This window comes from Xenopus laevis, chromosome 1L, assembly GCF_017654675.1.
Source record: "Xenopus laevis strain J_2021 chromosome 1L, Xenopus_laevis_v10.1, whole genome shotgun sequence".
In the NCBI taxonomy this organism is placed as follows: domain Eukaryota; kingdom Metazoa; phylum Chordata; class Amphibia; order Anura; family Pipidae; genus Xenopus; species Xenopus laevis.
In genome coordinates this window covers 232,278,966-232,305,078 of record NC_054371.1, presented here as the reverse complement: position 1 = coordinate 232,305,078, position 26,113 = coordinate 232,278,966, and the positions used below count along the sequence as shown (strand labels likewise).

Here is a 26,113-nt window from a genome sequence, read left to right as displayed (position 1 = left end):
ACAATGGTGAGGGGCTTGGCCAATGCAGATTTGGTTGTTACACAGGTACAGGGTCACAGTTAGACAAGAGCAACATCCAACCCTTCCCCTAATGTCCTATCACTCCCCATAACCCTCCAGTTCCTTTTCTCAGGGGGACTCCTCACACCCTCCTTTTAAAGGGAAATATCCTCTGTCACGTGTTCCTCACATGGGTGTCTGTATAACCTCCTCAGGGCTTTTGCCTTAATATTCCCCAGTGTTATCCTGTTCTTTCTACTCTAACCCTGACTGGTAATGTAGGTACCAGGGTGCTACCAAGTCTCACTCCTCAGTGGAGTAAAAGTCCTCCTTTTGTTTAACATGATTAAGTGTCAGTGCTACAGTGAGGTATAAGTGCCCGGGCTGATGTGAGTCTCCTTCTTTCTTCTTACTGTTTTATTCTGCTGTTATCTGCCATACCTTCCTATACCAGCCCGTTCTTTCCTGCTCCCCCTCATGGCCACTACAGTAATTACACTTGTGTCTCACACTATGTCACCTCTCTGTACCACCTAGTGGTCACACCTGAACATTACATGCCACTGAAACTACATGACTTTCTCTCCTCATTAACATGTTACACTATAACTACAGGCCTGAGCATGTGATGATCATGGAACAGAGGAGTTCATCCTACCTGTGAGCTTTACCACTGGATTTATCCCTAAGTGTTGAGCAGCAGACTGGCAGAATTGTTTGTTATTTTTATCAATACACAGGCACAAAATGGTTTGTTAACTAAAACTGCTGACTTAGACATGGGCCCTCAGGTAGGAAATACAGCCCTGCTCTTCTCTATGTATTTCAGCCCCAATAGCAAATATTCCTGACAAGTCACAAGTCAAATGATTTTATCAGCTAATCAGGGCTGTAAGTTGACTTAAATAAGAAGCTGATCACCAGGCACCAATAATTATACATTTTGCCTCCCTGTTTTGTATCTACTAACAGTACCCCCCAAAAAAATACTAATTGCCCCTGGATTCCAGTATAAGGGAATGTGATTTCCCCCCAGGGAGGTGAGTGAGTTGCTGGGGGTGAGTAATTACCTGTACAGGGAACATGATTATCCCACGTGGTGCTCGTCCCATTCCTCATACATTTTATTGTCTTTGCTATAGGGTAATATCCCTCCATACACCACACTGTCACTGATTCCTCTGGGACATAAAGTTCCTTGACTCCCCTGTATATTCCATTTATCTGTGACAGGGAACACTGGGCTGGAATAAGAAGAAAGTACATGGAATTATTATAATCACACAGATTATCAGTGAGATATTGTAGCATTTTGCTAAAGCTCATTTGTTTAGTTTATAAGCTGAATTGTACAGGTTCCTCTTTACCTCTTTTATTGGTTATTGATTGTATATTCCTATGTAATCTGTAAAATCAGTGTATACACCTATTTATTGTACGACACTGCATGATATTATAAACATGATACTAATAATAATTCCTTATTAACTTTTATGACCTTTTCATGATTCACATTGCATGGCTGCATATAAAACAGTGTAGTCAGCAGCTGGCATAGAGCTGTGTGACAGACTTCCCATGAACCCTTCCAGACAGTGGCGGAACTACCGGGGGAGCAGGGGGTGCAAGCGCACCAGGGCCCGCACCCCCTCAGGGCCCCCCCGGCAGCCCGTGCACCACTGACAAATGCGGCCGTACGGAGGGGGGCGGGGCCCGGCTGCGCTTTCTATTTGGAAATATTTGTTTCACGTATTGCGGTGACATTTTTATGACCACGCCGATTTTTGTGGCCCCACCCCCTAATTACCATGTTCGTTTTACAAAATTTGGCAGGTTATGGAAAGTTTGAACAAATTTCTGCATTTTTTATGTGTTATTACAGTTTTGTAAGTTGAATTGCCCTTTAAGCTGTGAGCCACGTCAAGAGACCGGCTTATCTTAAATTGTTACAATTGCTTCTTTGTTTATTTTAAATTGTTACAAGAGTATCTAAGTGCACTTGCCACGTATTCTGGGCTCTCTGCCAAAAGCCAATTAAGTCAGAAACTTTGTATCTTTTTCTGGCTGTTCAGTGCAGGAGATCGAAGAGAAAGTCATTTCAGTAACAATCTGGGACTGCGGGTTGAGCTGTCAAAATCGGGACTATCCCACAAAAACAGTTGGAAGGTATGTATTACCAAAGCTCAAGATATCCATGCTCTTATTGTGCAAAACATGTATAGAATATGTTGGTTACATATTGGTTATATATATAATGCTTTTATTAAAGAGATATTTTATTTTAACCATGTGTCTAATGTGTCTACCAGCAATTAGATTTAAACAGTTAGAAAACAAAAGCAAAGATCTGATTGGTTGCTATGGGTAACGTCACCAGTGATGTTTCTGTCAGCATGATAAATAGATCCCATAGTGTCCAGACTATAAAGTCTATAAACAAGCTGGATTCAACAATATCACATGATATGTATCTTTTATTTGTGTAAGCTCCATGGTCTATGTGGTCTAATATAATGGGAGGGGCACATGGCTTGTGGTCAGGCAGCATTTTTGATACTGGTGTCCAATCATTTCAGAAAGAAGTGTTAATTATTGGATATTTAAATAATACATATAATTTGTGCCCTTACTACTTGCCACTCACACTTCCACTCATTCACCTCATTATCTCTTTGGCTTCATTGCAGGAAACACATGGAATGAGTTGTGTGTAATGTAGGCTGGGAGGTGTATCTCACAAACATGGCGTATATAGTGAATAAAGTACCCCCTCTTGTAAAATATAAGGATATTATAAGTTACCGAGGAGTTTCATGACCATATAAAAGTACGAGGCCGAAGGTCATGGAACTCCGAGGTAATTTCTAATATCCTCATATTTTACAACTGGGGGTACTTTATTTATTATAATACACAAGTTTCAGTGAGTCATGTGACAGAAATGACATCAGAACTCACCGTTTATAACTGATGACATCAGAACTCACCGTTTATAAGGATATAATTTACAGGATATTCATGGCTTTTGTGTATTATAACTGTATATCCAACAACAACACAACAGTCTGGGGCTCATTTTCATTCTGTCTCACTGATAAAGTTCTCACCTTTTGGTCTGTTTGAATCTGGGCAGGGGGCGGGGCCGTGACACAATGGGGGCGGGGTCTGTGATGCTGCAGGTCATGATGTCAGGGGCGGGGCTATGATGTGGTGATCAGCAACTGGCCGATCGCTGCATCAATCATAGAGAATCATTTCCAGTTTCCCAAATTCTGGCAGTTTTGACCCAGACGGCCCTTCAAATAACCAGACATTCGGTAACACTACTCACACACTCACAATACAAATGTCACACATTCATACCCATACATATACTTTGTTATATACTTTACTGTTATATACTGGGAGACACGTGATGGCTAAATACTAAACAGTACATTTTCTGTAACTTATTTCCACACATTAAATATACATAAAATATCACCTTTCAGAACTGCTCATTGATCATAGAACTTACACTAATTATTTAATGACCCAGAGTTTTATACAAATACTACAGAAGGGTGACAGAGCTTGGCCGGTGTCTTATTTATTTGCCCCGTTGCCCCTCCAGCCTTATACACACTCGTACCGTCTACACTGCATTTCCATTACCCTCAGCTGCCATTTTATGCTGTTCTGTCTGTCACTCACTGATCACCTGACAGGAAAAGCATCAACAGGAAGTGTGGGAGTAAAAGACACAGCTCTGTGCATTGATTGGCTGATATAACCAAGCATGTTTGTATTGCACAGGTTTGTGTGTGAGCGCAGTACCTCATACAGAACTTTAGTACTTCTGGGGCAGAGTTTCCTCATGGGATGAGCCAGTGGCTCAGACTAATAGTAAATAGACTTTCCATGAAACACACAATCCCTGTTATACTGTTTAACCCCTAAACTTCAGCTACTCATTCACACACACTCAATTAGCACTTTTACATCCCACACAGACGTATCATATTGAGCCTTACGAGTTATTGTGTCGTGTGAGGGTTAATATCTCACAGTCACCTCAGTGCTGGGGGGCAGGGCCGCCATCAGGGGGGGACAGGGGGGACAAGTGTACCGGGCCCGGGCATGAAGGGGGGCCCCGGCAGCGATGCATTTTTTGAAGATCCGGGCCCCCCTTACGAGCGCCCGAGCCATACGTCTGCCTCTTGCGTGCCGAATGTGGAAGTGCCGAAAAGCCGAAGCCGATGCGCCGAAAAGACCCGAAGTCACGGAAAAAGCCGAAGTCCCGAAGCAGCGCAAAGACCCGAAGTCACGAAAGGAGGCGAAGTTGAAGTACTGAAGCCATGAACTTCTCAGTTTGTGTGTGTTTTTTTTTTTAATCCCCTGGACACCAATGTATTATTTTAATATTCTATAGGCCCCTGCCACCAATCTTTTTTTAAAAAATTTTTTTTGGGGCCCCAATTTTTAGGGTTTAGAGTTTTTTAACTCGTAAGGGGCCCCTTGCCACCATTGTTTTTTTGTTTTTTTTTGGGGCCCCAATTTTTTATAAGGGGGCCCTGACCATCAATAGCTTTTTACAACTTGTGTGGGGGGGGGGTTACTTTTTTAGCACTAATGTCTGTGTGGTCTTTTAACTGCGATGTGGAGCGGGCGGGATATGGGGTGGAGCTTGGTCGTCAGTGTGGGCGGAGCCCAGGGGGCCCCAAATATTTTGTTGTACAGGGCCCCGTGATTTCTAATGGCGGCCCTGCTGGGGGGATAATGAATTTGGGAGGGACAAGCTGCACATTAGAATACATGTAAAGTCTGCCATTGCTCTATGAGAGAGAAACATGAATCAGTGTATGGTTGCTAGGGGAATATGCTCCTTAACAACCAGATGGCTGAAATTACAAACTGGAGAGCTGCGGAATAAAAAGCTAAATAAGTCAAAAACCACAAATAATACAAAATTAATTGTCTCAGAATATCCCTCTCTACATCCTACTAATAGTTAATTTAAAGGTGAATAACCTATTTAAGGCTAGGACCACACTATACACATGTTGGTTTGTGGAGAAACACAGGCTGACAATCCATTCCCCGGATGCTCCTCTGCTGCTGTGTCTGTACCAGGAAACATTATCTCACCCAGGGACAGTCAGGAGCAGTGCAATTTGGTATAAAATACTAAATCTTACATTTGGCACCAGAATCTACTGTGTCTCTTTGCACTGGAGACAATGATTCCCTGTCCTGATTCCCTGCTCTCCAACTTGTGTGTTACAGAGGACTAGATTTGCTCGGGCCGTTAATAGATGTGGTTCACCTTACAAACACTTTTTTCAGTTCAGTTATTTTCAGATTGTTCCCCAGAAATAAAGACTTTTTTCAATTTCTATCCATGATTTATTTTTTACTGTTTTTCCAAAATCTAAATTTAAAGTTGAACGTTTGTGTCTCTGGTGTTTGAGTGACAGCTCAGTAATTCAGGTGCAGATTCTGTTACAATTTTACAACATTGAGTTGATCCATTTCTCAGCAGCATCTCTGGAATATCAGTAACTATTGTATCAAGTCTAACAACTGCCTGTAATGAAACCCAGAGATTCTGCTCAGCAGGGACAAACATAACAAATGCATCAACTAAATGTATCAGTTTAGAACAGGGGGTCGACGACCTCCCCCTCCCAGAGCTGCTTTAGAAGGTGAAAAATGACACTTTACAATATTAGAGAAACGGTGACACATAGAAAATAGAAAGTCATTGGAAAAAGTTGGTGATCTATCTGAAACCAACTGGTTGTCCAACGTGAACAACCCCTTTAAGGCCATATACACATCCGTCCCAACATTTTTGAAATAGAAAGAGGGACAAAAAGCATGTGGCAGAATTTTTGACCATGCCCACTTTGTGGCCACAGCCCCTAATTACCATGTTAATTTTGCAAAATTTGGCTGGTTATGAAAGTTTGAACACATTTCTGTGGTTTGTATGCGTTATTACAGTTTTGCCCTTTAAGCTGCAAGTCACAGTTTACCTAAGAGAACTGCTTATCTTAAATAGTTACAATTGTTTCTTTGCTTAAATTGTAACAGATGTATCTATTCTGGGCTCCCTGCCAAAGGCCAATTAAGTTTGTATCATTTTCTGGCTGTTCAGTGCATGAGATCAAAGAGAAAGTTGTGCTCACTGCAGGGATATCACCCGGCACTCATATATGAAAAAAGTTTATGAAGCCATGTTATAAAATACCCTTAAATCCACATACCGTGTGAATAACAGCATGCCAGCACATAATTAAAGGATAAATAAACCTTTAAAATAAGTGAATGTAACATAGATTAGGGGGGCTATTCTAAGCACTTTTGCAATGCACATTCATTATTTAGTTTGTTTTAATTCCAATATATTAAAGTATATAATAATATATATTAATATTAATTAATTGTTAATACAGCTCCACCTGCTGGTCATTTTCCCACCAGTCTGACCAGCAAGTAGTCAAGGAAGTTGTCAGGAGAAAGAAAGAGACTGATGTTCTTCTGCTTAATAAAATAATTAGAAACCTTTCTCACATCTTTCCTAAGCAGAAGAACATCAGCCTCTTTCTTTCTCCTGACAACTTCCTTGACTACTTGCTGGTGGGACAAAATTCATTCATATTAACATTCATTGTAACAAAATTCATTCATATTAACAGCACATGTATTCCAAAGGGATACAGTTGCAGTTAATAGTGCTGCTTCAGCAGAATTCTGCACCAAAATCAGTTTTTTAAAGGAGAACTAAAGCCTAACTAAAGAAGTAGGTAGAAATGTTGTACATGATGTTTTGTGCTTCTGTACCAGCCCAAGGCAACCCCAGCCCTTTAGCAGTAAAGATCTGTGTCTCCAAAGATGCCCCAGTAGCTCCCCATCCAGTGGTGTAACTAGATTTTACTGGACCCCACAGCAAATTCATTTTAGGGCCCCCAACATATCCAGAGGATGTCCTTTTATACCAATATATATTGAAATTGCTTATTATTTAGGGCCTCGTGGGGCCCCTATACCTCCTGGGCCCCCCTGCAGCCGCATGGTCTGCTTCCTCTGTAGTTACGCCCCTGTCCCCATCTTCTTTTCTGCTGATTCACTGATTCACATGCTCTGTGCTGCTGTCACTTACTGAGCTTAGGGAGCCACTCACAATATACAGTACACATAGAATAGAAATGTCACAATATAAGGCTGATTAGTAATTAATACACATAATTACTACATGGCAGCACAGAAACCAGTGCAATTAGCATCAGAATTGAATAATCAGCAAACCTGTAGCATCAGCTTATATTACAGCCAGGGAAGCTCATTTTCTGCTGGATAATTAGTGACGAGCCCTAAGCTTAGCTTCTCAACAGCCAATCAGAGCCCACTGAGCATGTGAGTGTCACAGACACTTTCCAAGATGGTGACCCCCTGTGACAAGTTTGAAGTCCTGGATCATTGCTGCTATTGACAAGCTCAAACTTTAGCCTCGTGCAATAAGTTCACTGTATAAAATATGACATTTTTAACCATATTCATTTTTAGAGTTTAGTTCTCCTTTAACATCAAGTTGATCCAGGGACTGGTGTCACAGTCATCCCTCTCTGAGGCAAATTAGAGAGGCTACAAATGTTTTATTTTTGCCTTGCCCTGGATCAGCAGTCAGACAGGTTTCCCTTTGGCAACAAAAGGTTGAATATGAAGGACATGTCTATTTTCAACCCCATCTACTAGTTTGCTTGTAGTTGTGGCTGGTTGGGAATGGTGTGATTAACAATGGCTAGGGATACATCTAATAAATGCTCATTATGGGACATTTGAAATACATTACAATCAGTGCAGCCGGTCAGACTAGATTTTATAGACATGTCCCTGAATTTTACATTTATCTGTAACCCTAAACTATGTAAATAGTACTCCAAAACCAATGAAGGTGAGGTACATAATAGCACGTAACATAAGCCACAGACTGTGAGTTTGGGGGGTTAGTCAGTCTGGTTGGAAATTCAGGCAAGTGGCACTGGACTGGAGCTGGTTAAGGTGCAGTTTTAATAGAAAGAACATTTTGGTGCATCCAGCGCTGGAATAGGGGTGGGATGCATAGGGGATACCACCCATCCACTACTTATTAGTAACCCCAGGGGAGACCAGATTTTTTTTTGTGCTTGATTTTATGTTTAGAGTTTTGGAAAGAATGGGGTTGCCTGAGAGGTTTTTGGCATGAATTAAATGTTTGTATAGAGATTTGGTAAGAATGGTTCAAGTTAATGGTTTTTTGACAGAGAGTTTTGGGGTTGTATCGGGTGTAAGACAGGGCTGTCCTTTGTCCCCAATGTTGTTTATTTGTTGCATGTGATTATGAGGGATAAAGTTTTGCGTGGGAAGTGCCAGGAAGTGGTGGAAGAGATTTGCGTGTGATTGTGTACATGGATGATGTAACTTTGGTGTGTAAGTCGCACGCTGCTTTGAGAAGAACAAGGTGTATGTAAAAGTTTTGGAGCATGGGCAGAAATTGATTTGAGTGGTTGGACGGTATGTAGAGGTGGGATAAAGTGCTTGGAGTCGTTTGTGATTTAGATATGGGAGAGTATGAAAGTTGGCAGAGGGTAGATGAGAGAATTAAACAAAAATTAAATTTTTGGAAGGAAAAATGTTGATTATAAAAGCGGTTATTATGCCTATTTTGTTATGTATTAATATGGTCTTTCCACCTACAGATAAAGTTTTACCTAGAATTATTCGGTCCATTTTTTGTTTCCTGTGGAATTCCAAAATGGAAAGATTAAAAAGAGAGAAAGTGATGAAGAAGAAATTGAATGGAGGAAAAGGGATGGTTAAAGGGCATGTAAAGGCAAAAAAATAAAATCCCATTTTTACTTTCTTTAATGAAAAAGAAACCTATCTCCAATATACTTTAATTCTCTCTTCATTTACTGCTGTGGATAGGAATTGTCAGACGGCCCCTAACTGCTCTGCAGGGAAACAATCATACTTATGAACAGCAGGGGGAGCCCCCGCCTTACTTCCCAGCCATGCAGAACTCAAGCAGCTTTGTTTATGATGATCCCTAAGCAGCCCAGACCACACTGAGCATGTGCACAGTCTTAGTCTTGCAAAGATGTATAACAAAGTTACAAGATGGTGACCCCCTGTAGCCAACTTTGAAAGTATAAATTATTTGTTTGATTAGACTTGTGGTGCAGTAAGTTCATGTTTATATTTAGTATACAAAATACAGCATTTCTAGCCTCATTCTATTTTACACTTTACATGCCCTTTAATGTGGAACTTTTTTGGCTGTCAAGTATGTAAGTGTAGGGCAGCCAAGTTTGGGAGTTTTACTTTGAAAGCAGCTAGTAAGTTGCAGGTAAAACGTATTCGTCCCTTTTATAAAATGTATAATGAAGCAATAGAATTCTTAATGAATCAGATAAAATTAAGCGTAGGACTGGCCAGATATGGGATGACTTTGACGTAGTTGTTCAGCTTAAATATATTGCAATATATGGACAAACAATCCCTGTGTTGTTTAAAGGGTAAGGCATTTTTCAGTAGCAGTAGCACAAAATGTCTCTGTCTTAAATATATTGATAATGGGTTGAGTGCAGAGGAATCTTGTATTTGACTATATGTTTTTTGTGGTCACAGCCTCATTGCACCCCCGCCTAATGTGTTTTAAAAACTAGTGGTGAGCACAACTTTCCCTTGTTTGTTATAAGTATGTAAGTATGTGTGTGAACTTGTGAAAGAAAGAAAGTCTGGCTGGGTGTATGGTGAGATATGTTGGGGGGGAGTGTTTTGAGAAGATATGGTTTATGTACTGTTGATCTGAGGAAGCCCGTATGTTTTGAAGCACCTTGGTTTTATGTGAGAGTGGGAAGATGTATAAGACTGAATGGTTTGGAAAGTGTAAGTGCAGAATCTTGGTGTGAAAGAAAAAGGGTTTTGAGTTTACTGGATGCTAAAGAAGAGATGGAAGGAGTGGATGGTTTGACTTTTGATGAAAGCAAGACTGTATGGAAAAATGTTTATAATAAAGAATTGACAAATAGACAGAAAGATTTGGCGTGGATGTGTGTAAAATCATGTCTTCCAACTAGAGTAGAAAATCATAAAAAACATGGACTTTTTAAGATATTAGGATAAGTTTACCGATTTCCATAAGGTGTCATGTTCCAAACCCTCAGCAGGGGGCGGAAATATGTACAAACACCTAGACAATAGAGCTGGCACCATTTCGAGACCCCAAAAATATTAATGAATTAAGTAGAATCCAGGAGTCTCAAAATATTGGTAAAGTAGTACAAAAAGCTTTATTTACATCTTGTATAAAAAATAATAGTCTCATGCGTTTCGTGTCCCCACAGGACACTTAATCATAGCCTATGTGGGGACATGTCAGGCTATTATTTTTTATACAAGATGTAAATAAAGCCTTTTGTACTACTTTACCAATATTTTGAGACTCCTGGATTCTACTTAATTCATTAATATTTTTAGGGTGTCGGAATGGTGCCAGCTCTATTTTCTAGGTTTTTGTACTTCCAACTAGAGTGTTTCAAATAAGGATGAACCTTAAAAATAATGAACAATGTCCCAGAGAGAAATGTGGAGGAACAGAGCAAATACCACACATATTTTGGGAGTGCGGATACGCAAAAGAAGTGTGGAGTCGTTTGAAAAATCTGATAAAAGGTTTAACAGGTATTGAATGTCTGACGTATGAAATGGTTATGTTTGGTTTGTATGGAGTGAATCATGATAAAGCTAGAGTGTTGTGGTTTTTAGTGAATTGTGTGAAACAAGCTTTGTGGGATTCTAGAAATCTATATGTATTTAAACAATGTGAAATTAATGTGAATGATTGTATAGGTTTGGTTTGGGCAAGACTTTTCCTTTATGTAATTAGTGACAAGAGGAAACTTGGTTTTGATGCTGAAGGAATTTGGAAAACAAAGAATGGAAATCATGGGTTTTTTCTTAATGTCCTTTAGCTTTTTCTGTGTATTAACCTAAGACTTTGAAAACTCTGTGTGGAATGTTTTTTAATTTTGTATTATTTTTAATAATAATAAAAAAAAAGGTGATGTCAAATTGTCTAGGCAAAGGACTATGTGACTGACAGCTCTTGTGATACTGTAGATGGGTGTGGGTCTTCCTATTGTTTTGTATGGATGGGGGTCATCTATAATAGGCAAAGGGCTATGTTGTTGACAGGCAGTCTTTGACATGGATTGGAAAGTCCTCTTGTGATTGGTCAACTTTGACTGATATGGAAATGAAGGAGACTTGGTGGGTTGTTCTCTGCCTATGGTATTACGGGATAGGGAAGTTGAGGCTTACTAGGCACAGCTCAACACATGGCCATGTGTTGGAATGTTAGATTTTATCATGAGACTGGCATTCCAAGATCGTGGAAGTTTTCTGGGCTCAGATAATTGACCCATGACTTGTCGGTTGTGACCTGATTGCTTCATACAATCGTTATGGCTAGCCATGCCGATGTTCATGTTCCGACCTTCCCTGAGGTGCGGATGAAAGATACTGTTAAGTTGGCAGTGGAGGAGAAATTCCATGGAGAAAAAGGTCTACGCTTCATTGGAGAAAAGATTCTTTTTGGTCTTTGTGGTCTAAAGAAAGAGGATATTTTGTGCATCCAGGATTTTCCAAAGGCGGGTGTCTATGACGTTACCTTCGTAAGCGAAGTCGTCTGCCAGAATTTCCATCATGTTTTTCTCAGCATAAAGATGACCCTCTTCTGGAAGGTATCAAAGTTTCTTTGTTATACACCCAAGATACTAAGCTTTTGTTTGTACACATGTACAACCCACATGTGCCAAATGAAGACGTTTCTCTTTTTCTGCTGAGATTCTGCGAGCCGGTGAAATATATTGGCAAGGCTACAAATGAGTTGGGGTTGTGGAATACTCAACGAAAATTTGTGGTCGTCTTAAAAGCTGACGAGACCGGCCCTGGAGGCCAATCACACCCACCTGCAAATTTCATGATTGGCCCTAATAAGGGTTATCTTTTTTACAGAGATCAACCAAAATTTTGTAGGAAATGTCGATGTTATGGGCATGTTCAAGAAGATTGTAACATAGAAATATGTCGTCATTGTGGGTCTAAAGATCATGTTACAGCTGGCTGTGTATCAGAAATTTTTTGTACATTGTGTGGTAAAAGTGGGCATGTATACCGTGTTTGTCCAATGTCTTATGCAAATAGGACAAAAGCAGCCAGGCAGGTAAATGCTAATGAGGTCACTGTTTCACCTGCAGAACCTGAGGTGGAGGAGGTGAGGGTTCAGCGCAGCAGTGCAAGGGTTTCTGTTGCTACCACTGAAGGTCCTAGGTTTGAGGAGGAAAGTGTGAAACAAAAGCCTAGGTCTAATTTTCCTCCAGAGGCTGAAACTGGTGTTCCTAAGGCCAAAAAAAGTAGACAAACCAAAAAGGAAAAGAAAAAAGCTAAAAATCCAACACAGGATATTAATCAGTTTCCTTCCTCTGGGGAGGGCGTATCATCTCCTGATGAGATGGAGGTTTCAGCTGAGTCATCTGGTGTGCAGTGTTCAGGGGTTAAACCACCAGATGGATCTGAGTTTCATGATAATGGCTAAAATGTTTTCCTTTTATGACCCTTATCTTTAAAACTGGCTCCTTAAATGTCAGGAGCATAAAGAGTCCTCAGAGGAGGGCTGCTTTTTTTGATTACGTACAAACAATTGATTTCCATTTTTTATGTCTGCAAGAGTGTCATTTAAATTTTATGCCAAACTATGATTTATTAAAAACTGAATGGAGTTTAGGTCCATCGGTTTGGTCAGGTGGTAACGATGGTAAATCTTCAGGTGTTGTTATTCTTTTTAAAGGTCATGATTTTAAAATTCAAGTAGTTCATGATATTATACCTGGGAGAGTGGTTTTGGTAAAAGTATCCTTTAATGGTATTAGTTTTCAAATTGTGAATGTGTATGCATCACCTGAAAAGGAATTAAGATCTGATCTTTTTGCTACTTTGAATTTGTTCTTACCTGGTTCTGAGCCAATGTTTGTATTGGGTGATTTTAATTGTGTTCTCCCCGGGGAGAAGAGGGCTGGGGGGGCTGTGAACATAACAATGGATAAATCAGCTAATTATTTTAAAAAAACATGGTATCTGATCTAGGTGTTACTGATGTGTGGGCAAAGTGCAATAAAAATCAACCTGGTTACACTTGGACAAATGGGAATGTAAGTTCAAGGATTGATTTTGCCTTTGTGTCGCAGAATTTGGATCCTATTAGTGCTACTTTGGTACAAAATATTTCTTCTGATCATCATTTATTATTGGTTAAGGTGTCATGCTTGGGAACACAAAAGGTTAATAAAAATTACTGGAAAATGAATGTGTCTTTACTAGATGACCCTGTGGTTATTGAGAATTTTAAAAATAAATATTCTCAGTGGAGAAAACAAAAATCACCACAAGAAAGCTTTATGTGTTGGTGGGAGAAAATAAAGTTAAAAATTAAAGATTTTTTTATCTCCTGTGGTAAAGAAAAAGCTAAGGAAAGGAGAAGGTATTATTCTGTTTTGAATGCTCGTCTCCAAACTCTATACAAATTAAAAGAGGTTGGGATTGATGTTTCAAATGATATTGTCATGGTTAAAAAGGAAATTACCAAATATCTTGATCATAAGGGGAAGGAAATTATCTTTAACAGCCGAATTAAGTCTCTGGAAGAAAATGAGAAATGCACACAATTCTTTTTCAAAAAATTGCATTTTGGTCAAACCTCCATGGATGGTATACTTAAGGTGGCCACCGATTTTTACTCAGAGTTATTTAATGAAAAAGTTGTAGATCCGGTGTTTTTCAATGATTGTATAAGTAATATTGAAAGTGTTCTAGATGATTCTGATTGTGACACTTTGTCAAAGGTTTTTACTGAAAAGGAGATCTTAGAGGTCATTAAAAGTGCTACTAGGGGAAAAACCCCAGGTTTGGATGGTATTGCAAGTGAATTTTACATGAAATTTTGGGGAATGTTAAAGGAGGATTAGCTGGGTCTTTTTAGTGAATGTTTTTATGCGAAGGTTTTACCATCATCTTGGAGAAAAAGTGTTGTGGTTCTAATTCATAAAAAAGGTGATACTTCTGATATTAAAAATTGGCGCCCAATTTCTTTATTAAATTCTGATTATAAGTTTTTTGCTAAATTATTAACAAACAGGTTTAAGTTGGTTGTTGAAAAAGTAATTCATTATAATCAGGTATGTGGGGTGCCCGGAAGGTGTATTTGGGATAATTTGTCCCTAATCCGGGATATGATATGGTATTCTAATGACCGTAAGCAAAATTTAGCAATTTTATCCTTAGATTTCGAAAAGGCGTATGATCGTGTTTCCCATCAGTTTTTACTTGCAGTGTTAAAGAAAATGGGGTTACCTGATGTTATGTTAAATCAAATCCATGCACTTTATCGTCAAACTGTGTGTGAAATTCAAATAAATGGTAATAGGACACGTGAAATTCCCCTATTGAGTGGTGTTAAACAGGGATGTCCATTGTCCCCTATCTTATTTATATGTGCATTAGAACCATTGTTATGTGCTTTGAGAAAAAATGGTGAAAGGAGTTCCGGTACCGGGTGGTAACGGTGTCCATATTAAAGTTGTGTCATACATGGACCATGTAACCATTTTCTGTGAAAAGCCGGCCGCAATTCAAAGAGCTCTTTTGTTAACATAATTTTATTGTCAAGCATCTGGTTTTAAGATAAATGTAAATAAATGTGAGTGTTTGGGGATAGGTAATTGGGAAAATGTTAATTGTGAAGTGACAATACAAGACAAAGGAATAAAAATTTTAGGAATTCTTTTTGGTGCAGAAAATAATGGTCAACCTAATCAGGATATTTTACTAGGAAAAATGCAGAAAAAATTACAGTATTGGTCACTTAGAGGGCTGACAATGGAAGGGAAAACCTTAATTGTTAAGTCAGTATTGTTGCCAATGATGTTGTATATTGCAATGATTTTTCCACCTTCTACTCTAAATATGAAGAGAATAATTAGATTATGTTTCATTTTCCTATGGAATTCTAAGACGGAAAAGTTAAGTCGAATAAAGGTTATTAGGGCAAAAGAAAATGGTGGAAAAAAAATGTCCAGATTTTGTAAGATTCCTGTATGTTAAAAATTTTTTTGTTTTATTTATCGAAATCTTAAAAAATTAGAAATTCAATCTTGTTTTATATCTTATTGTGCTGGAGCTTTTTTTAGAAAATATAAATGATGTACTTTCCCTTTGACAATTCCAGTTTTAATGAATGTTTCCTCCCAATACATTTTATTGGAAAAAATCTTTAAAAAATATGTTTTAAGTGATGCCCCTAAGGACTATTTTATCTGACCAAAACAAATTAACTAAATGGATTCAATCTAAAGAGGATGTTATTATTGTGGACAATTCTTCTGTTGAACAAAGCAAAAGGATTTGGAGAAATGTGTCAGAAAAGCAAATGGAAAATCATCAAAAAGATATATGGTCAATTGTGCAGAATTCCATATATGAGGCGCTCGGATACAACCAAAGTGTGTCCTAGAGAAAAGTGTAGATATGAAGAAACTGTTCAACATGTTTTTTGGGATTGTGTTTATGCTAAGTTTGTATGGGGAAAATTGTTTGTTTTATTGTATAATGTATTTGATGTAAAAACTTTGATATGAATGATGCATTTTTTGGTACCTTGGAATGCAATAATAAGGATAAAAAAACTTACGTGCATGGTATACTGTAAACTGCATGAAGGAATCACTATGGAAAGTTTGTAATATACTTTTGTTTAAATGTGATAACATAACTCCAGAGCAATGTATTGGATTATGTCTAGCAAAAATGTATTTGTATTTTCTAAGAGATGTAAAACATTTAGGGAAGACTAATGCTGAATTTCTATGGAGACCTGAATCTTGGAGTATTTTAGTTTTGTGAAAATTTTTTTTTCTTTTTGTTTGTTTTTTATGTAAATAAAGTTAAAGAAAGAAAAAAAGAAAAAATCCTCATGTGATTGGTCAACTTTGACTGATATGGAAATGAAGGAGACTTGGTGGGTTGTTCTGTCCATATTGTTTTACGGGATAGCGGCGATGTCAAATTGTCATAGAGTCTAGGCAAAGGGCTATGTTGTTGACAGGCAGTCTTTAACATGGATTGGAAAGTCCTCTTGTGATTGGTCAACTTTGACCGATATGGAAATGAAGAAGACTTTGCCGTTTTTTCTCTCCCTATGGTAATACGGGATAGGGAAGTTGAGGCTTACTAGGCACAGTCCTCTTGTGATTGGTCAACTTTGGGTTGTTCTCTCCCTATGGTTTTATGGGATAGCAGCGATGTCAAATTGTCATAGAGTCTAGGCAAAGGGCTATGTTGTTGACCTGGATTGGAAAGTCCTCTTGTGATTGGTCAACTTTGACTGATATGGAAATGAAGAAAACTTGGTGGGTTGTTCTCTCCCTATGGTATTACGGCATAGCAGCGATGTCAAATTGTCATAGAGCCTACGCAAAGGCCTATGTTGTTGACAGGCAGTCGTTGACCTGGATTGGAAAGTCCTCTTGTGATTGGTCAACTTTGACTGATATGGAAAGGAAGGAGACTTGGTGGATTGTTCTCTCCCTATGGTATTACGGGATAGCGGCGATGTCAAATTGTCATAGAGCCTAGGCAAAGGGCTATGTTGTTGACCTGGATTGGAAAGTCCTCTTGTGATTGGTCAACTTTGACTGATATGGAAATGAAGGAGACTTGGTGAGTTGTTCTCTCCCTATGGTATTATGGCATAGCGCAATGTCAAATTGTCATAGAGCCTAGGCAAAGGGCTATGTTGTTGACAGGCAGTGTTTGACCTGGATTGGAAAGTCCTCTTGTGATTGGTCAACTTTGGGTTGTTCTCTCCCTATGGTTTTAAGGGATAGCAGCGATGTCAAATTGTCATAGAGTCTAGGCAAAGGGCTATGTTGTTGACAGGCAGTGTTTGACCTGGATTGGAAAGTCCTCTTGTGATTGGTCAACTTTGGGTTGTTCTCTCCCTATGGTTTTAAGGGATAGCAGCGATGTCAAATTGTCATAGAGTCTAGGCAAAGGGCTATGTTGTTGACCTGGATTGGAAAGTCCTCTTGTGATTGGTCAGCTTTGACTGATATAGAAATGAAGGTGACTTGGTGGGTTGTTCTCTCCCTATGGTATTAGGGGATAGCGGCGATGTCAAATTGTCATAGAGTCTAGGCAAAGGGCTATGTTGTTGACAGGCAGTCTATGACCTGGATTGGGGAGTCCTCTTGTGATTGGTCAACTTTGACTGATATGCAAATGAGGAAGACTTGGTGGGTTGTTCTCTCCCTATGGTATTACGGGATAGCGGCAATGTCAAATTGTCATAGAGCCTAGGCAAAGGGCTATGTTGTTGATAGGTGGTATATGACCTGGATTGAAAAGTCCTCTTGGGATTGGTTGACTTTGACTGATATGGAAATGAAGGAAACTTGGTGGGTTGTTCTCTCCCTATGGTATTACGGTATAGTGGCGATATCAAATTGTTATAGAGTCTAGGCAAAGGGCGTTGTTGTTGACAGGCAGTTTGACCTGGATTGGAAAGTCCTCTTGTGATTGCTCAACTTTGGGTTGTTCTCTCCCTATGGTTTTATGGGATAGCAGCAATGTCAAATTGTCATAGAGTCTAGGCAAAGGGCTATGTTTTTGACCTGGATTGGAAAGTCCTTTTGTGATTGGTCAACTTTGACTGATATGCAAAAGAAGTAGACTTGGTGGGTTGTTATCTCCCTATGCTGTTACGGGATAGCGGCAATGTCAAATTCTCATAGAGTCTAGTCAAAGGCCTATGTTGTGGACAGGCAGTCTATGACCTGGATTGGAAAGTCCTCTTGTTATTGGTCAACTTTGACTGATATGGAAATGAGGGAGACTTGGTGGGTTGTTCTCTCCCTATGGTAGTACGGGATAGCGGCGATGTGAAATTGTCATAGAGCCTAGGCAAAGGGATATGTTGTTGACCTGGTTTGGAAAGTCCTCTTGTGATTGGTCAAGTTTGACTGATATGGAAATGAAGGAGACTTCTTAGTGGATTGTTCTCTCCCTATGGTGTTACGGGATATCGGAAATGTCAAATTGTCATAGAGTCTAGGCAAAGGGCTATGTCTTTGACATGCATTGGAAAGTCCTTTTGTGATTGGTCAACTTTAACTGATATATGGTGAACCCAGATAGTGTCGGCGGATGAGGCTTATTATAATGGGTGTGGCTCATAATTAAGGGGGGGGGCTTATTTTTACACATAGCATTCCCCACTTTCTTCAAGCACTGGGTGTGTCATAACTAGAGATATTGACATACAGTATCAGTTAAAGTAATACTTCAGTATTATATTGTATGTTCATCACGTGTGTAAGTGTTTACATATATCCATGCAGGTAGGTTGAGTAATGAAGTGCTGTAATGGGGGGACCTTATAAAACTCACAGGTGCTTCCATCTGTCTCCTCTATAGGAACTGCAGGGAATGAACTGATCACTGATCTCTCCTGGTTTCTCTTTTTCTTCCTCTCTATCATTATACACAGATGACTCTCCTCATTGCCCTCCCCTAGCAAAGGACCACTGACACGTCACATGTTCCACTCACCAGACCCAACATAAAACTCATTAGATGTGGCATAAGTGATCTTTTAATTCTGTATCCATTGCCTCAATTAACCCTTGCCTTACAGGAACAGTAACATAAAAAATGAAAGTGTTAACTGCTGTTTTTGCTTCAGAAACACTATTGTTAGTATAAATAAGCAGCTATATAGCCATGGGGGCAGCCATTTAAATGAGAAAATGCTCAGGTTACACAGCAGATAACAGATAAACTCTGTAGAACATAATGGTGTTATCTGTTATCCACTATTTAACCTGTGCCATATAGCTTTTTTTCAATTTCTGCCATTGCTACACAGCAGCTTGTTTATATCAACTATAGTAGTACTTATCTGTTATCTACTGTGTATTCTGTGCTTGAATGGCTGCCCCATGACTACACAGCAGCTTGTTTATATAAACTATAGTAGTACTTATCTGTTATCTACTGTGTATCCTGTGCTTGAATGGCTGCCCCCATGGTTACACAGCAGCTTGTTTATATAAACTATAGTAGTACTTATCTGTTATCTACTGTGTATTCTGTGCTTGAATGGCTGCCCCCATGACTACACAGCAGCTTGTTTATATAAACTATAGTAGTACTTATCTGTTATCTACTGTGTATCCTGTGCTTGAATGACTGCCCCCATGGCTACACAGCAGCTTGTTTATATAAACTATAGTAGTACTTATCTGTTATCTACTGTGTATCCTGTGCTTGAATGGCTGCCCCCATGGCTACACAGCAGCTTGTTTATATAAACTATAGTAGTACTTATCTGTTATCTACTGTGTATTCTGTGCTTGAATGGCTGCCCCCATGACTACACAGCAGCTTGTTTATATAAACTATAGTAGTACTTATCTGTTATCTACTGTGTATCCTGTGCTTGAATGACTGCCCCCATGGCTACACAGCAGCTTGTTTATATAAACTATAGTAGTACTTATCTGTTATCTACTGTGTATCCTGTGCTTGAATGGCTGCCCCCATGGCTACACAGCAGCTTGTTTATATAAACTATAGTAGTACTTATCTGTTATCTACTGTGTATTCTGTGCTTGAATGGCTGCCCCCATGACTACACAGCAGCTTGTTTATATAAACTATAGTAGTACTTATCTGTTATCTACTGTGTATCCTGTGCTTGAATGACTGCCCCCATGGCTACACAGCAGCTTGTTTATAGAAACTATAGTAGTACTTATCTGTTAAGGAAGACTGCACCCTAAAAGAAGTGAAGTCAGGGAACAGGGACCCCACAAAGGAGCTGTAGAAAGTGGGGTCATGAAGGATTTTTATCCCTCTGAGGCAAAATGGAGAGGCTTTAGATACAGTTTGTTCTCTGTATAAACAGTTGGGCCAAAAAGTTGAACTCAATGGACTTGTGTCTTTTTCTCTACGTGTTTGTGTGTATATCACTGTGCATAGTTTTAAGTATTGACTCACCGTTGGTTGTACTCAAGAGAGTTTCTACTACGGTATTAATATTTTTACTTTAGTTTAACATCGCTCTTGTTTGGGACAAGCTGAGAGAGAGAGAGTTGCAAATGTAATGGTGTTCTACCTGAGAGCAGCTGGAAAAGCTGATACTGCCCAAAAATGTGACACCCATATGCACCCATATTGCCCAGTAATGGAAATACCTGGTATCTCTGTAGCAGACGGAGTCTCTGCACTGACAGGGTCTCTCTCTGTTCCTTGTGACATCCCTGATCGCTCCATGTCTTTTACATTGACTGTTTGGCTCCAGTATTGGTTTCCAGTTGTTGCTGATGACATATCTTTCCCTGAATTAACAAAACATAACATTTATTGTATGTATTTCCATGTAATAAGTTGTTCCTACAGAGGAAGCAGACCCTGCAGTTGTAGGAGGGCCCATGAGGTAAAGGGAGGCCCTAATTTATATATCATTTTTAATAAATATTGTTAAAACAGGTCAACCTCTAGACATTTTAGGGGCCCATTAATATCTAGTTACGCCATTGACTAATGATTGCCATTTTGTAGTCAGGAAGGAATTTTTCCCCCTCTGAGACAAATTGGAGAGGCTTCAGATGGGTTTTTTGTCACCTTCCTCTGGATCAACTGGCAGTTAGGCAGGTTATATATAGACTTTAGGTTGAACCTGATGGACTTGTGTCTGTTTTCAACCGAACTTACTGTGTTACTATGTTCTTACTATGACTACAACCCTCCTCTCTGTTTTTACACACTGTGTGGTCACCTGAGATTTCAGGGCAACTAATGCACAAGGCATGATGAGTCCCTAAACAGCAAACAATACCCGCAGCCAAAGGAGGTTGACATCAGCATTCTAGTGCCCTGGTTAGGGAAATGCATCAGGGAAAGGTGCTCTGTCATCTTAAATATTAGCCCCTCCCCTGCTCTAGGTGGCTCCTCCCCAGCTAAGGAGCCCACCTAAACGGGGCGATTGTGGGTCTGCTTCGGCCCCCTCTCCTGCTCCATGCTTCAACATCAGTGTCCGAGTGGGTCAAAGGGGGGGCAGCAGCATCTTTAGTGCAATGAGCGCAATGGCACTTTCTGCATTAGCGCAGCCGAATTTCCAGTTTAAACTGGGCTCTTAAAGTTAAAAGTAGCGTTTTTTTGTTGCCCTTTGTAGCTGGCTGCTGAACTTGCCTCATGGCTGGAGTAGCCCTGCACCTAAATCCAATTGCACCATTTTTGTACTTTTAGGTGGTGGTTCCTGGGTGGCCATAACAATTATGATCAATGGTCGTAGGAGAGATTATTCATTTCAATACACACATATAGAGATATAAACAATAGAATTCTATCTGTATCTGACAATTCAGCACTAACAATGGCTGATGTTCAGGTGCATTCAATGGCCAGGCCAATTAACGAGTCGACCGATATGTAACTCATCTGCCACCATACACGTCCCAAAAGTCATACGAAAACTAGTTTTGTTGATTCCTGTTTTTCCCCTGAATAAAAATGAAAACAATTGCTCTATTTCCCATTGCCCAACTATAAATCTCTCATTCTAAAAAAGAACCCAGTGTGAGCTCACACCCACGTACACAAACTGCACAATTAATGAAATAAATGAACTTTTTTGGGCAGTGGGTTTCCCTGCATTTCAATGTTCACCTTCTGATCCTTTTGGTTGTTCTGTCTCCTTTCCATCAATTGTTTGGTTTACATGTTGAATTCCAGATGCTGAAGTTACATCTTCCGCTGAAAAATAAAACATTTAGTTTGTATATTCAGATTTAGTGTTTCAGCAAGTTGTTGGGTGAGTCCTTAATGACAAATACAATTTATTCTCTTAGAAGCCAGGCTTCACTGTCAGGTTCTTATAGCAGCTCTTACTGTAACAGCTTCACATTCCTCACCCTGGGAAGTGACCCCACATCATTTCCTTGGTGGAGCGGTAGGCTGCTAACTATATAAGCCCTTATGACCTAGTACCCTAACCGTTGTCTGACTAGTTCTACGTTAAAGGTCACCTTCTTCAGACTTGGCTATTGCGGAGGCCTCCGGTCACATGGGCTACCCTTCAGTTGGGCCCCCTATCCCAGGCTTATGACAATTCTCTCTCCTTCATTGAGGGGTTGAAAAAGAACACAACTCCAATCTTTAAACACACCGGAGAGTAATGGATTGTCTCTCTCACCTTTGTTCCCAAAGGAAACGATCCTTTCACCTCATTCTCCCAAGGAAAACTAACATAATGGACATATAGTCTATAGGTAGTGATGGGTGAATTTGTGCCGTTTCGCAGAAAAATTCGCGAATTTCACAGGAAATTCGCTAATTTTTCGGCGAAACGGCAAAAAATTCATGATTTAGCACCGCCAGCGCATTTTTGTGGGCGTTTCGCAAATTTATTCGCTGGCGGCGAATTGCGCAAATTCGCCCATCACTATCTATAGGGATAAATATCCCCTCTCTGTGCTCAGTCAGTCTACAATAACATCACGTATTATTACACTTAAAATTAAGGCTGCTAATTTTGTCATTTCATAACATTAATGCCATACAGAATATTTGTAGTTTAACAAGGATATAAAGATTCTGGTTATTGGTGAATGGTCAGAATTGAGCAAACTCCAGCAAAGCTCTCTGATTCCCAAGGAACCCACTGTGAGCTCCTACCCATATGTCTCCATACTGTAGAGTTATCAGAATAGGAGGAAACTTTGCATGTCCCATTTCTTGGCCTGTCAATTTTTCTTGGCTGTTTGCTACCACTTTTTGGTTGAATCTGTCCCTGAATAAGCCAAGAAAATCATTTAGTGTGTGTGTCTTCACATTTCACATGTTAAGATGTTGGTTGAGTCCTTTACAACAAATAAACCTTACCACTGGTCCCATTGGATTCTTATAGCTGTCCATACTTGAGTTGTAGACAGCTAGAAAAAACCAGACTTGGACTATCTCAGGAGCCTCAGGTCTTCAACCTCCAAGGCTCAGGACTACTGGAATACTGGATCATCATCTCCCATTTATACACACTAGGGGGTCACATAAATTCCGTGATAATCAGACCACCCCTCCTTCTATCCTGTAAACATAATCATGGCAGGTATGTTCCTTCTAGTATTCTCAATAGGAACTAACATAAATGGCATAAACTATGTTTGAAGCACAGCAGTCTGTGATTACTGCAAGATACATTTGCACCCTGGCACCCAGTGGTATATATATATATAATACACAAAATCCATGAATATCTTGTAAATTATATCCTTATAAACGGTGAGTTCTGATGTCATCAGTTATAAACGGTGAGTTCTGATGTCATTTCTGTCACATGACTCACTGAAACTTGTGTATTATAATAAATAAAGTACCCCCAGTTGTAAAATATGAGGATATTAGAAGTTACCTCGGAGTTCCATGACCTGTATAACTCGGCCTTCAGCCTCGTACTTTTATATGGTCATGAAACTCCTCGGTAACTTATAATATCCTTATATTTTACAAGAGGGGCTACTTTATTCACTATATAGTGCTAATTCTCTGATCACAACAAGGGGCATTTAGGAGCTGCACTGGGACTGGGCATTGACTGAATTAAGCTGAACTAATGGGCATATGAGTAAATGGGCACAGGAGGGAATTGTCAGTATAACTAGGGGAGATATAGGGAGGAGAGCTCTCAAGTGTCTCTGCTTTGGGGACTTCAGTGTTGGGGCTGCGCACTCCCCTGTAAATAGACCTAAATAAGCACAAGAGGATCTGCCATACTGATCCCTCACTTCATGCTGAGCTGTAATGAGAATGCTTTGTTCCTCCTTTGTCTCCTCAGTGTGTCATGTACACAGGGAATAAATAGAAACTTGTTTCCCAATCACTGACCACAAAGCAACAGAGTCGAGTGTCACTTTGCAATTTGTGTGCCGAAAATTGGACTTTGTTTGTTCCTCAGTCTCAGTGCAGCGCTGCGTTATATGTTAGTGATATAATTATAATACTGTATTTATCTGCAGAGAGACAGTGTCTGTATAAAATAGTGAATGTAACCTCCTCCCAAGAACCAAACTTGCCAACCACAGGGGCCTCATTAATAGTTTGATTCTAGACTCACAAGTGAATATAGCGGGGGGTCTAATTTACTTTATGGTTGAATTGGGTGGACTTGAGTCGTATTTACACCCCACCAACTGCATAACTGCACCACTCCAGCCCCTCAGTAATGTGACTGGAGAGTTGGTTGCCCAGTCCCCAATTCTATCCAGATCAGAGCGGGGCTCATTTACAAACAAAGAAAATTTTTAATTTAATTATTTTCTCCCAAAGTGCATTTTTACAGCAATCAATGCAGCCATTGTAGGTGGATTATTTATACTGGGACTCCTGGAGATTATGTGACATGTCCTGGATCACAAGGAGTTGCTACAGGGAAAACCCGAGTCTCTAGTATGAGAGCCCCAATCCCATTAGCTCCATTCAGATGCATCACATCATGTCTCATAAATGTAAATATTATAAACTGTAAGAAAACACAGATGCATCACATCATGTCTCATAAATGTAAATCAGGGGCACAGGAGGGGTATCTAGAGGACAGGGATCTGGTCATTGCAGGTAATGTTGTCTCCATCTCATACTCTAAAGACAACCAATAGTTTCCCTTTTAGGCATTAATGTTGCAAACCAGGAAGACAGCAAATAAGCAAATTAAAAACCATACAGGAAATGAACCAAGCTTATATAATAAGTATAATATTAAATATCACCCATATAGCTTTTACTATAATGTCGTTATATTAACAGCAAAAAATATAGTTCTGTATTATTTCCAGTGAAACTACAAAGAATGAATAAAACAGCAATATAAATCAATTACAATATAAAAGTTGTGTTGAGACAGGACTGAGATCTTACCTACTGCATTATCTCTCTTCCCAAGCACTGCGAGAGTGAGTAGGAGCAAACAGCACAGACGAGATGGAGACATGGGTGCTACAGGCAGGTGCCCCCACTGGTGCCTCTTGTGCCCTCCTTGTTGCCCTCTGTCTGACTGTCCCTGTGTCTGACTGACCCTCTGTCTGACTGTCCCTGTGTCTGACTGTCCCTGTGTCTGACTGTCCCTGTGTCTGACTGTCCCTCTGTCTGACTGTCCCTCTGTCTGACTGTTCCTCTGTCTGACTGTCCCTCTGTCTGACTGTCCCTGTGTCTGACTGTCCCTCTGTCTGACTGTCCCTTTCACACTCCCCAGCTCACTGGCTCAATATGAAACAGTGAGGTTGGTGGTTTAGAGACTGAGTTGCTCAAGCTTTCCTCTTTCTAAATAGACACTTTATTCGTATTCTCTTCCATTCTCACCCCCCCCAAACTGCATCTCTCGGTTTCTTTTCTTGTCAATGGTCTTTGTGTTGTTGCAGTTCTCTCTGTGTCACCCGAGTCTCACGTGCACCCCACAATCAGCTCCGAGGAACTATATCATTCTATGTTATACATCACCCTGTAATTCCTCAGTATCTCAGATAGGTGATTAGGGACACACAATATATTATAACTAATACATAGGAAAATACCCCAAAACAACAATCTGGGTAGAACATGGAGTAACAGCACCACTAAACTTCTGCAGAAATGGAGTGCAGGTAACTCCATTCCATAACAAATGTGAATTGCACATCCCAATACCTCTGCAACTGTCTCATAAATACAGTAGCTCATAACAAGGTTACAGATATACCCAGGGTACAAATAAGCACTCACCCCAAATCTCCCCCTAACTGGGGTTCAGACTGGGCCCCCTTAGCTCATAACAAGGTTACAGATATATAGAAACATTGGGGTAACAGTCACCCCGCTATAGTTCCAGGGGTACCCAGGGCACAAATAAACACTCACCCCAAATCTCCCCCTAACTGACCTTCAGACTGGGCCCCCTTAGCTCATAACAAGGTTACAGATATATAGAAACATTGGGGTGTCACCC

General features: G+C 39.9%; 1 protein-coding gene across 2 annotated transcripts in view; it reads right to left on the bottom strand.

The window, feature by feature from the left end:
- Positions 1-25,253, bottom strand: part of LOC108719159 (receptor-type tyrosine-protein phosphatase T-like) — a 101,292-nt gene extending 76,039 nt beyond the window's left edge. For both annotated transcript variants that reach the window (XM_041570825.1, XM_041570822.1), the window contains exons 1-4: positions 25,051-25,253; positions 21,808-21,894; positions 20,334-20,477; positions 1,071-1,244 (exon numbers count right to left, since the gene is read on the bottom strand). In XM_041570825.1, the coding sequence (XP_041426759.1) occupies positions 1,071-1,244; positions 20,334-20,477; positions 21,808-21,894; positions 25,051-25,123 (478 nt within the window). In that variant the 5' untranslated portion in view covers positions 25,124-25,253. The remainder of the gene's footprint in view (positions 1-1,070; positions 1,245-20,333; positions 20,478-21,807; positions 21,895-25,050) is intronic.
- Positions 25,254-26,113: the final 860 nt, after the last annotated feature.